Here is a 13,288-nt window from a genome sequence, read left to right on the forward strand (position 1 = left end):
GCTGAAAAGGCCGATGTCTCCCCCCGTTCCTGACCGCCCTCTGTTAGCTCTTCCTCACTGTACAGTGGGGCTGAGCCCACAGCATGCGATACTTCGCTTGGTGAGGGAACAGCAAAGGACAGGGGCAGGTAGAGGACACGTGATTTCAGTGGGCTTGCTCCCGGGCCATGCCAACTAACGGTTGTGTCTGACGTACCCACCGACCGTTGGCTGTAGGTGTCAGAGGTGACCTGGGAAGAGGAAGACGACCGAGCCAACCAATCAATGACGGCAGGGTTGTCGGTGGAGACACGACCGCTGGATGACACCGGGAGCACTGGCCTCTGGCTGCGAATACTGCTGCCTCGACCCCTTCCTCTGCTGCCACGTCTGCTCGCTCCTAAAACATTGCCTCCTCTGCCACTCCTCTGCATGTTGTCTGACATACTATTTAATTCAACGATTAGGTGTCCCTGAGTAACAATTCTCTGGCACTCAGTAACAATTCTGTCTGTCCCTGAGTATGAATTCTGTGGCCCTGAGTAACAATTATGTGTCTGTGCGAGTAACAATTCTGTGTCTGTGCGAGTAACAATTCTGTGTCTGTGCAAGTAACAATTTTGTGTCTGTGCGAGTAACAATTCTCTGGCACTCAGTAACAATTCTGTCTGTCCCTGAGTAACAATTCTCTGGCACTCAGTAACAATTCTGTCTGTCCCTGAGTATGAATTCTGTGGCCCTGAGTAACAATTCTGTGTCTGTGCGAGTAACAATTCTGTGTCTGTGCAAGTAACAATTTTGTGTCTGTGCGAGTAACAATTCTCTGGCACTCAGTAACAATTCTGTCTGTCCCTGAGTAACAATTCTCTGGCACTCAGTAACAATTCTGTCTGTCCCTGAGTATGAATTCTGTGGCCCTGAGTAACAATTCTGTGTCTGTGCGAGTAACAATTCTGTGTCTGTGCAAGTAACAATTTTGTGTCTGTGCGAGTAACAATTCTCTGGCACTCAGTAACAATTCTGTCTGTCCCTGAGTAACAATTCTCTGGCACTCAGTAACAATTCTGTCTGTCCCTGAGTAACAATTCTCTGGCACTCAGTAACAATTCTGTCTATCCCTGAGTATGAATTCTGTGGCCCTGAGTAACAATTCTGTGTCTGTGCGAGTAACAATTCTGTGTCTGTGCAAGTAACAATTTTGTGTCTGTGCGAGTAACAATTCTCTGGCACTCAGTAACAATTCTGTCTGTCCCTGAGTAACAATTCTCTGGCACTCAGTAACAATTCTGTCTGTCCCTGAGTAACAATTCTCTGGCACTCAGTAACAATTCTGTCTGTCCCTGAGTATGAATTCTGTGGCCCTGAGTAACAATTCTGTGTCTGTGCGAGTAACAATTCTGTGTCTGTGCAAGTAACAATTTTGTGTCTGTGCGAGTAACAATTCTCTGGCACTCAGTAACAATTCTGTCTGTCCCTGAGTAACAATTCTCTGGCACTCAGTAACAATTCTGTCTGTCCCTGAGTAACAATTCTGTCTGTCCCTGAGAATGAATTCTGTGGCCCTGAGTAAGAATTCTCTGGCACTCAGTAACAATTCTGTCTGTCCCTGAGTAACAATTCTCTGGCACTCAGTAACAATTCTGTCTGTCCCTGAGTATGAATTCTGTGGCCCTGAGTAAGAATTCTCTGGCACTCAGTAACAATTCTGTCTGTCCCTGAGTAACAATTCTCTGGCACTCAGTAACAATTCTGTCTGTCCCTGAGTAAAAATTCTGTGGCCCTAATAACGTTTCTGTGGCCCTAAGTAACAATTCTCTGGCACTGAGTAACAATTCTGTCTGTCCCTGAGTATGAATTCTGTGGCCCTAACTAGCGTTTCTTTGTCCCTAAATAACGATTCTGTGGCCCTCATTAACAAGTCTGTGTCCCTGAGTAATGGTTCTCTGTCCCTAAGTAACTTCTCTCTGTCCCCAATTCTCGTTTCTGTGGCCCTAACTCTGTCCCTGTCCCTAGTACAGAGCGGTCTGCCTCTGTTCAATGACTGCAGGCAAATGAAGATTTCCAAAATGGCCGCTATATATACCTCGACCATTACACAGTGCTGGCTGGCTGGCTGCTGATTGGCTGATGCGATCACATGTCGTTGAGGAATGCATTATGGGGCAGCGCGCCTTGTCTGCGCGCCTTCCCCGACATCCCCGCTCCGTCGCCGCACATGTCAGCCGCCATTTTCGGAAAAATTTCGATTCGCGCGTCCGAATTAGGCTGTTTTTCGGATTCGGCACGAATCGAAATTTTTCCGATATTCGACTCGAATTCCACTTCGGATACTTCGATTCGCTCATCTCTAGTCACTGACCTGGAACAAGTATAAAAAGATAATGGATTAATGCTGCTTCTGATTTTATTGTGCTTTTGTCATCTCTGTCTTTTAAAGACAGACACAATTTGCCTGCAAAGTTGTTTCATACCAGCTGTAGTTGAACATACAATCAATTCTAGTACATTTGGATATGGTTGATATACTTTTTTCTCAAACCCTGTCTATTTGAGGATTTGCAAAATTAAGACTTTTGAAAATATTGTATTAATGTGCATATTAAAAAATATTAGGCTCGATTTACAAAGCTAACATGCCAGAAAAAGTATCCTTATTTTCAAATAAGTGACTGTGACTGATGGAAACTGAAGCACAGATTTCACTTGCAGAGACATCAGTTTACATCAGTTTTCATGTACACTTGAAAGAGTTTTATACACTTTGCAGATTTCTGCACAGAAAAAAATCTGCATGTGATACCAGTGTTTGGAGAACAATTGATTTTGTTGTGCCCTTGCAGAATGCATACAGAAATACTGGTGTCTCTGCACCATGGTATGAACAAGCCCTTAGTAAAGCCCAACAGAATTTTTAATTACAGTCACATGGTTGAAAATAGAGTGCTTTAGCCTAGTGTGAAAAATTGGTAAATTGAGACTATTGTGTAAAAAGGTTGTATTTACTTTGCTAACAATAGCACAGCTACTGTGTGTTATTATTAAGCACATATTGTAGCTTTTTCCAATGGTAAATCAGTCTAGTGAAAACATACAGTAGGTTGTAGCTGGCTGAATCAGAATAGGTGTAACTTGAGTAAAGAAACAATGCTGTTCTGAAAATAAAAAATGGTACCTATATAGAATGTGTCAATTCTGCTGAATTTGTATTGCTTCTAACAAAATGAAATATCATTATAGGCAACAGAGTGCATAAATTGCATCAATCTCTCTTACCCATGTCATTGTGGATCGGCTCTTTGTGTTGTACTGGCATTCCGTAATGATGTTATCTCCCTGGAAAAAAGTGAATAAATTGGTTGACTTTAGCTATGAAGTTGTATAGTATGCATACATGCAGGTTTGCAACTGAATGATCATTCCTTATTGTTTATTATTATTCAACAGTATTTAATTAGTGTTTAGCTAATGAGGCATGTTGAAAAAGAAAGAGTAGGAGATGGTTGGACAGATTGGTGTAGGGAATTCCATAGGATGGGAGATGCTTGAGATAAGTCCTGCAGGGGAGCATGGGAGGAGGTGACAAGGGAACTAGAGAGCAGGAGGTCTTGGGAGGAAAGAAGAGTGCGATGTGGTTGGTATTTTGAGACTAGGTTAATGATGTACTGTAGCTGGGGGAGTTGTAGATGGCTTTGTAAGTTGTTGTTAGTATTTTGAATTTAATTTGTTGGGTGAGTGGTAGATAGTAGACATTGAATTGTTGGTAAGGTGGATGAGTCTGGCAGCAGCATTCATGATAGGAAATCGAAATTGTCTGCTGGACTGCTTCTGAGGAATTAGGTGCTCCTGATGAAGTCTGTACAGGAAAAAACTTTTACAAGTGACATGTTTTGTATAATGTTTTAATAAATGGCTTTACACTATTTGATTTATTTCATGTGTGAAATTTATTTCATGTGTGAACTGCTCCATATCCACCTCTATGGAGGTGACTAGGAGAAAATTCCAGACAAGCACCCATTACCAGGTGATAAAGAAACTTATGTCCTTGAGAAACTGCATCAGATGAGTTCTTATGAAGAGCAACAGTGAGAAGAGAGTGTGGCAAAGATAAGAATCAGATTAAGGTGTCTTACATAAGTGCTACATGACCAATCTATGTGGAGTAATAAAATACCCCTGTGTGGGGGTCTTTGGTAGCTGCCATTGACCACAGAATGTAGCTTTGTTTGTAATTGATAATTGGTTGAAAGGTTGAGCTAAGTATTCCTTCTGAAGAAGGTGCACAATGCTACTATTAAGATTGTGTTGAGAAACCTATGTTTTGAATGAATGCCTTTTTCTTTTAAACACATACAGGTAAGATAGTCCTTTCTTCATCCAGATATTGGAACTCTTGAAAATTGAAATCAAATTCATTGTCATAAGCAAGTAACTTCTGCTCAACTCCTTTCCTGAAGTGACGAGTTCGGAGGACTTGCCCGGCTTGATGAGCATGTAGAAGAACAGCAAATACATGGATGCCATCTGGCTTTTCATAGTTCAGAGCCTAGCAAAAATGTAAGCAAATACTTTATTTTATTGTACAGATGTCTTAATTAATGTCCAACAACAAAAGGTTTGCTTAGATTTCCCTAATAAATGTAGTTATGGGTAATATGATACAAAAGCCTTTTCTCTAAATTGTCTGACGTTCTTTAGAACACTGAATGTCAAAGGAAAAAAAACATTTGTTGCTGTTAGAAAAATCCATTTTACATCTATGACACATCTGGTACATGAGGAATGGAGACAATTATCAGCTTCTTGATTTGGCCACAAACAAATGTTTTGTTTCTTTGGTTCAAAACACATAATTTTTTGTATATTAGAAATGCTTTTGTGAGGGTTACTGTCAACAATCTTTTAAAAAACTATGCCTAAAATGTGATTATATTTATGAATTGTAATATGCTTTTATATATTTAGTGAAAAATGTACCAAGGTCATGTAAAAATAAATTAACTTCAGAAGATTCATCAAGGAATAAAAATTCCCATCATCGTTTTAACTGTTAATGTCTTCAAGTGCACAAGAGCCTGGTATTAGAATATTCTTTCCAACACTGCTGTCTGAGAAAACCCCAGTCTATTGGCTGAAATAAATCCAACCCAGGCAATAGACATTTATGGGTTTATTTACTAAAGCTGGAGAGTCCAAAATCAGACTCCCTTCTGCATAGAAACCAATCAGCTTCTAACCTCAGCTTGTTCAATGAAGCTTTGGCAATGAAACCTGGAAGCTGATTGGTTTCTATGCAGAAGGGAGTCTGATTTTGGACTCTCCAGCTTTAGTAAATAAACCCCTTATTGTCACCAAAAGACAACTCAACATGTAATCCTAAAGAAATTGCTAGGACAGCACAATGATATATGGTTCCCATAAAACAGGATTGTGCAGATTGGCTAAGGGGCAGATTCAGTTCAGTTTAGAGATGAGTTTTTGTACCTTGTTCTTTCACATATTTGATTGTATAACCATGTTTTACAGCTATAGCTGTTTAGCACCTAGTCTGAGCTTTAATTCATTAATAGAAAATGGAAGTATTTGCACTATAATGAAATACATGGCAAAAAAAACAGACTTTTCAACTAGCAGATTTGATATTGAAGAGTCTATGAATAACCAGGGAGCTAATTTACCCTCAAACAAAAGCCAGCTATCATCAAATTAGGTCAATTTAGCTATGTATTCTGTTAAACAATTTGATTAGTAAAGAAGCAGTCACTACACACACCTCTTCCAAACATTCCACAGTGCAGTGTCCTTCGGAGCTGAATGCAGGCATACCTGGTGGGATCATGTGATATAGGCTAACCCAAATGCCTGCCTCTAAAACACCAGCATCATATTTTCTTGTTTGTGGAGTATAATACAGTTTAAGTCCGGAGTTATCAATTAAACCTTCCAATACAAGAAAATTACATAGTTAAGTAATACAAAAACAGTTAACATATACTGTATATATTAGTTTGGAACAGATATAATCCAATCCAGTGAACACTGAAAGTATGGCTTGCTTTGTAAAATTAGCCTTTATGTGCGTCCAGGACCACAAATTACATATTTTAAAGTTAACTTAATATTTATAAAATATTAAATGTAATTATGAGATATTAACCATTTGTAGTTGTAATTTGGTGAATATGAAAGGTAGCTGGATTCTTAATAAAGCTAGGTACACACGGAAAGTTTTTTATGTTCAACCCAGAGGTCACTATACTAATTAAGCCATGTTGGTGCAGCAATCTCCCCGGCTGACTATTGTGTTTTGACAAGGGGACTGCCCCGCCTTCAAAACGCACTGATCAGCACTCGTAGCCATTGGTTGTGAGCTCTGATCAGATGCTGGTTTTCCATCATGCTCTTTTGACATGTTTTTTCAAACAGGCTTCTGTACACACAGACCAAATGTTGGCTGGTTTCTGTTGAGCTGGCCAATATGGAAGATATTTGGCCGGTGTATACCAGCATTAAGCTGTGAATACTGGAGTTCAAATTACACACACAAAGACAGGCACAAGAATCAAAGGAGGCTCACACTTCCCTTCTCTTTCCTTGGCAAAGACAGAGCCTGTCTGGATTTTTAATCTTCTAGAACATGCAAAAATCTCAGAACCAGTCCTGGGGTTTCTTATTAGACAATACTTGATGTTTTTATGATAAGGGTTTTACACAGACAAGCAAAATGTGCTGCTTGCATGTACCAGAGCTAATGAGGGAAGATATGTAAGCTTTGCCTGGGTTACCAGTTGTGACTCTGCGCCACAGCATCCCCTTCACCTACCCTGTTTGGCCTTACATACTCCTTACTTCAGCAGTTCCTACAGTATGGTGCTTACCTTCCTCTCTTGGAAGCCGCGGACTGCTGCTGCAGTGAGAAATGCTGGGCTACAAGGAGAAGAAGGTAAGTCCAACATCCACGAGAGTGCCCCTGTGGCAACAGTGGCATAGTGTCAGAGTTGAGAAAAAAAGTCTGCAAAGGAGCTACAGTATATGTGGCTTTTTCCAGTGTAGGCTTTGTTTGCAGTCACTCTCCTTTTAGTACTATAGGATAATGAAAATTACTGTATATCAAGTATCATTTTATGAATTTCTGAAAAAAAAAAACTTGTCCAAAAACACATTAGATTCCATTTAAAGGCTACATCTACCCAAAGTTAACATTTTAGAATTGGGTGATTGTTAATACATTGAAGAATGCAGGAGTTTATTATAATTCCACATGTGGTCACCTCACAATGAGCCCATTACATAAAAATCACAGTCATCCAGCTGGATTCTCCCTTTGTTCATTTATTTTACATTATGTTGAATTCATGTGGTACAGCTGTGTGAGAATTTTTTGTGGAAATCTTGATGATATAAATTGAAGTGAAACTTGAGTTTCCCAAGGTTAAAGAACCAATTATTGTTTTTATTGTAGTTTAAAGCAAAACTATAAAGGTTTGGGGTCTGTTATTTTATTTAGTATTTTGAATTTCTGTGTTTACTGTGTTTAATACATCCTTTTTACAAACAGTGGATGACAAAGTATCCAAAAGCACTATGGGATAACTAACAAGACAACACAGCAGAAGCTATAGTACATGCCTTTTAACTTACTATGTCAGATGAAGCTGTTTGATAAGGGATAGTTGTTGCACTGACTCATTAACGTGTGTGTAAATTCAAGCTTGAGCTTTTGAATTGAGCAGCCTTTTTTACATTAACCTTTTCACTGCCATGTTTGTATGGTGTACGGACCTACAGCACTGCTTCTAACAGGCCAGGTCCGTACGGACCTGCATTCCTCCTCCTCACATGACGAGACATCAGGGGCCTGCTTAAATCTCTGATATCTCACCAAAGCCCCCCCCCAACCCCCTAAAATAAAAAACATAAAATATTGAAAAAAACTGTAAAAATAAATAAATAAAAATAAATCAAATTAAAAAATAAACACTACATATTAAGGCCTTGTTCAAGAAGGGCATACTACAGCATACGCCCCTGAAAGGCCATGCTTACGTGCACAGGGATGCACAGGTGTTCCATGCAGCCCTGTGCAGGCAGTCCAATTAATGTCATTTGGGATGTAGCTACACAAACACAGCCTTTGCTCCAAAACTGGCATCCATGTGGGACTGGGTGCATGTCCCTGATTTCATATTGCCTGCATTTGGGGTTGTGCACCCACACCCACAAGGATGTCAGATTGGAAAGCTGTGGCTATGTGTGTGCAGCCACTGCATCTCAAATGACATGAATTTTGTAATTCAATTGGCACGGACCACCTGGGCATCCCCATGTGGGTAAACATGGTCCTCCACGGGCATACACTTTAGTACGCCCATGTGTAAGCCTTAGTAGCAATTAAGGAGGACGTTCGTAAGTTATGTTGTATTTGTGTGCTCTAATAATGATTTTAGTGCATTTTTAGTGAAAACGGTGATTTGATGAACATTTGCGCAACTATTGCAGGGCCAAAAAAATTTGTTGCTTTTTTTTTAATTCTATAGGTCCTTTGCCTTCAGAAAATATATTGTTTGGGGGGTATTTTACAAACTGTAAAAGCTGTAAGGGAAAAATTAGAACTTTTATTGTAACTTGTTCCTATTTACAGTTTTGCACACTTTCAGTTTTCCCCATTTCACAAAAAGGCACAATTCAAAATTTACAAATACTTGTTATATACTAACTCAATACAGTTTTAACTTTTATATCTAGTAGGAATTTATCAGGAATTTTCTAAACTTTGCCATGTATGTATCCACTAATATGGATTTATTGTATTTTCAGTGAAAATAGCCATTTGATGAACATTTGCGCGAAAATCACAGGGCCTAAAAAATCTACTGGGTCTATGCTTTCAGAAAATGTATGGTTTGGGAGGTCTTTCACTAACTCTGAAAGCTGTAAGGGAAAAATAAAAAAAGCAATGGAAAAATTGCCAAAATGGTCTTGCCACCTGAGTTAAAAAATGGAGAGCAGGGCCTGACAGCAAAAGGGTTAAAGGTACAAAGGAAAAAGTGGCAAATATGAAAAGTAGTCTAAATATCCACATGCTGGCTGAATAGAAAACTACATAATAATAATTTACACATAAAATGTTCAATTTACCTCACTAGAAATTTTTTTTTACATTTACATTATTTTGCTCTGGCCATAAGAAATAAATATAAATAAAGAAATACAAAACCATTTCACAGTCTCTTTAGAACAGGGCTATATATGGAATTGTATTGCCAAATTCAAAAGACCTAATTTTAATGCCTAGGACTAACGTTTTCTTTTACATAACCAAAAGTGTATAAATATTTGTGGTTTTCCATAAAATAACTTCTGTTACTACAGTAGCCAGCCGGGGAATCTTTTTGATCTTATCAAGTACTGTATCTTCCATCTTGCTAGAGGTGATTGTAGTCGTATTAGTGCACTTGCTGACCTGGAGGAAAAATTCCTGAACAGCATGCAACAAAAACCATACAGATACTAATGCTATATTGATGATATTTTCATCACATGGAAGAAGGTGAAGAAAATCTAAAACAATTTTAGTCATTGATCAACACTTTTCACAAATCAGTCAAACTAAAAATGGAATGCTCAAACACACGTCATCTTACTAGACACCACAGTATACATCAGGGATGATACGCTTTACACCTCAATATACAGGAAACCCACTGACAGAAGCAACTACCTCCACAGTTCTAGCTTCCACCCCCAACACACTAAACACTCCATCATACACAAGCCATCAGATACCACCGAATATGTTCAGACCCGGAAGACAGAGATAAACATCTCGGGACACTAGCAGAATCCTTCCATAAGAAAGGTTACAAGGACAAAATTATCAACACCAGCATAAACACAGCCTTTAAAACCCGAAGAGAAAATCTACTTCAATACAAAGAGAATACAACAAACAACCATGTACCTGTATGTAGTAACTACATACAACCCAGCACTAGAAGGAATAAGAAAAAAAATCAAAGCTTTACAACCCATCATAACAGAGAATGGAACTCTGAAAGAAATATTCCAGCAACCCCCAATACTGGCTTTCAGACAACATCCCAACCTCAGACATAAACTAATCAGTAGGAAACTAATGTCACAAATAATGGAAGCAAACCCTGCAATAAGAAACGCTGCAAACAGTGCAACCAAATTAATCCAACAAAAAGTGTCAGACACTCAAAAGGGATCTTCAATATCACCGGATCATACAGCTGTACCTCCAGTAATGTGTACCTTATCCAGTGCAAAAGATGTAGCAAAGGATCTTACGTTGGCAAAAAAAGACAGACGTTGTGAACAAGGATGAATTTGCACAGACATCCCATCAAGGAACATAAAGAAGATGACTTCTGCACATCTGTGGGACACTATTTCTCACAACTGGACTGCACTATGGCAGACCTCAATATCTTAGTTCTTAAAGGGAATTTCAAAACTATTCAGGAAAGTAAAACTTTTGAACTAACAATGATATTTCTATTTGATACAAAAGATAACGGCCTTAATTTTGACATGGAATTCCTTGTTCATTATGCAACAGTTTTACGACCCCTTCTGTGACTGTCATCCCAAACCCCACCCCATACCCCAGTCTTTGCTTTTGCTCTGTCTTATCTCTAGTCTAATCCTAGTTTTATAACCGTTTCCATGTACATTTGTTTGTGTGTGTTTTTTCTGTTTCTTTTTTTCCCCTCAGAAATTTTTTTTTTAACATTCTGCTAAAACTTGAAGTAGTCTTGCTTGGACCTTGAAGAAAGGGACATACCCTGAAAGCTTGTCCTGAAAATTGTATGTTAGTGCAAATAAAAAAAGTATCACGGACAGTACTCAGTTGTTTATGATTTATCAATAAATGCAAAAAATCAATGCTGAAACAATGTTTCCTTAACTATTGAAATGTAATATCTTGAAGAAATGTAATGAGTTCATATCTGACAATATGTTTTTGGAATGCAAGCAATGTTAGTGCAAGAATGTAATCATTAGTACTTTTAACTGTTTTAAAGATAAAATTCCCTTCTGAGTGCAGATTCCACAAAGCGCATGCTATAACCTTTCTTATGGCTCGTTCACACTTGGCTGTTTTACCAACGCTTGCCAAACGCCCCGATAGCGTTTGGCAAGCGTTGGTCCAGCGTTTGCAGAGCGTTTTTTAACGCTCGGCAAATGCTCCGCAAACGCCGCATGCGCGGTTTAGCGGCAGTTGCTAGGCTTTTGCCGAGCGTTAAAAACGCCCCACAAACGCCTATAATGCAGTTTGAATGGTGTTACCGCTCCGCAAACGCCTCGCAACCGCGTCGCAACCGCACCGCAAACGCCGGCCAGGCGTTTGCGGAGCGGCACCATAGACTAGAATAGGATGCTTCAAGGCCTCCTGACTCGACCAGAGGCATCCGTTTTGCCACGACGCAATGCGACGCAACGCAAACACTCCTGTTAGAACAGCACCATGTGCTGTAATGTGCAGAATTGGCAGAGGCATTTGGGAAGCGGTAAAAACGCTTCCCAAATGCCTCTCTGCCGCCTGCACACAACGCTAGTGTGAACATAGCCTTAGCCTAAATATCATTCCTCTGGAACCATAGATCCCTGGTTGTGCTTTGTCAGTAGAGCCTATCTACTCCAATTTTGAAGGCAAGCCATATCCCAGAAACAAAGCCCTGTCCACTGCTTACCTCACTGTCCAATAAAAGAGTACCTCAGTGACCACCAACAACATGCTCTGACTAGGGAGTGGCATAGTGGATATTAGGGATGAGCTACCTATTTTTGGACTGAACTTTGCTTGTTTAGTCATTCATTTAAATGCTGGACTTTCATTCCTTTTAGCAGGAGCTGAAAATCATATATAGTACGGAGGTTTCCTCATGCTACAATACATGACAACTTCTTTCTTCCTCACAATGATTTCTAAGGAATCTGTGGGGATTGGCACCTGCTGTGCATTAGTAACCTGTAACTTTATCTGGACCATTGAATACCAGGGGATTCCCCAGCCATGTAAGGAGCTGGGGATGATTAAATAAATAAATGGGGTGTTCCCCTATAACCTTTACAAGTCCTTCAGATCTGGTATGAATTTTAAAGGGGACTCCACACAAAAAAAAAACACAAAAAAGAAAAAAGGCATGTGGTTCCCCCAAATGCTATGCTAGACCCCTTGAGCCTGATATAGATTTTAAGGGAAAACATCTTGCAAAAATCAAGGAAAAATACAAGAGGTCCCCCCAAAAAATCTATACCAAATGCTTATCCAAAAATGCAGCCTTGCAGGTCAATAATGGTCGTTTTATGAGAGCTGCACTACCTGCTTTTGCACACGTCAAGGCGCCTAGGCGTGACAATGCCGACTGCGATACACATGTTACAAATTGTCACACAGGCTGGTGTAAGAGCAATAGTTTTAGCCTTCTAATGCTAAACTGATGCCCTATAGGGGCTTTTGAAGTGTTGCCTATAGAAAATATAGGATGCTAAAGTTTGTCGCCATTTCATAGACGCACACAAATTTAAGGTTTGGCATCTTGGCTATTTACTTGGCACAACCTCATCTTTTATATTTTATCAAAAATGTGGGTAATTTATTGCATTTGTTTGCCCTAAATTTCACTTTAGTGTGTTTTTTTTACCTTTGCAGTAATATCGTGTGACATAGAAAATTGGAACTACCACTATTTTATTCACTAGGGTGTCTGCTTTCAGAAAAGATATAATGTTTTGGGGGTTTTGTGTAATCTCCAGGCCTAAAATAATTCTCTAACAATATAAAAGACCTTTACATCAGTAGCAATACTATGTTTTTTTTTTAATAATTCATACATACTAAATGCATCTATTTAGAATAATTTTAAGACATTGAATGATGACATTTTTCTTTTAGTGTTTTGATAGTGTCCTAACTATATATAATGTTATAAAACCAGTAAGTTGTGTAGGATTTTAACCTCATAATTGACAATGTTGTATAGTTTAGTGTAGCTTTGTGGTGTATTTGAAAGGGCTTTTTATGATATTATATTAATAATATATATGTTTGTATTTTTTCTTCTCAATGTTAGTTTAGCTATGTTATATACAGTACCTGATTACGGATCCTCTAAGCTTCTCACTAAACACAAATCTCTTGAAATCCTTCTTAACATGCCTTCAAGGAACAAGACTTAAAGTATAGTGTACTGAACAAGCTGCAACTTACACTTGTTTATGTTACTCATTATCTAAAAATGTCTCACTTCAACCTTTCAACCTATTCATGTGATGGGTT

General features: G+C 39.0%; 1 protein-coding gene across 1 annotated transcript in view; it reads right to left on the reverse strand.

Moving 5' to 3' along the window:
• Positions 1-13,288, reverse strand: part of MOXD1 (monooxygenase DBH like 1) — a 152,901-nt gene that overhangs the window by 14,915 nt on the left and 124,698 nt on the right. The window contains exons 7-9 of the mRNA XM_089676177.1: positions 5,753-5,919; positions 4,334-4,525; positions 3,253-3,312 (exon numbers count right to left, since the gene is read on the reverse strand). Coding sequence (XP_089532303.1) covers positions 3,253-3,312; positions 4,334-4,525; positions 5,753-5,919 — 419 coding nt within the window. The remainder of the gene's footprint in view (positions 1-3,252; positions 3,313-4,333; positions 4,526-5,752; positions 5,920-13,288) is intronic.

Source organism: Staurois parvus, unplaced genomic scaffold (genome assembly GCF_062004578.1).
Source record: "Staurois parvus isolate SC_StPar_1 unplaced genomic scaffold, SC_StPar_1.0 ptg000165l, whole genome shotgun sequence".
NCBI lineage: Eukaryota > Metazoa > Chordata > Amphibia > Anura > Ranidae > Staurois > Staurois parvus.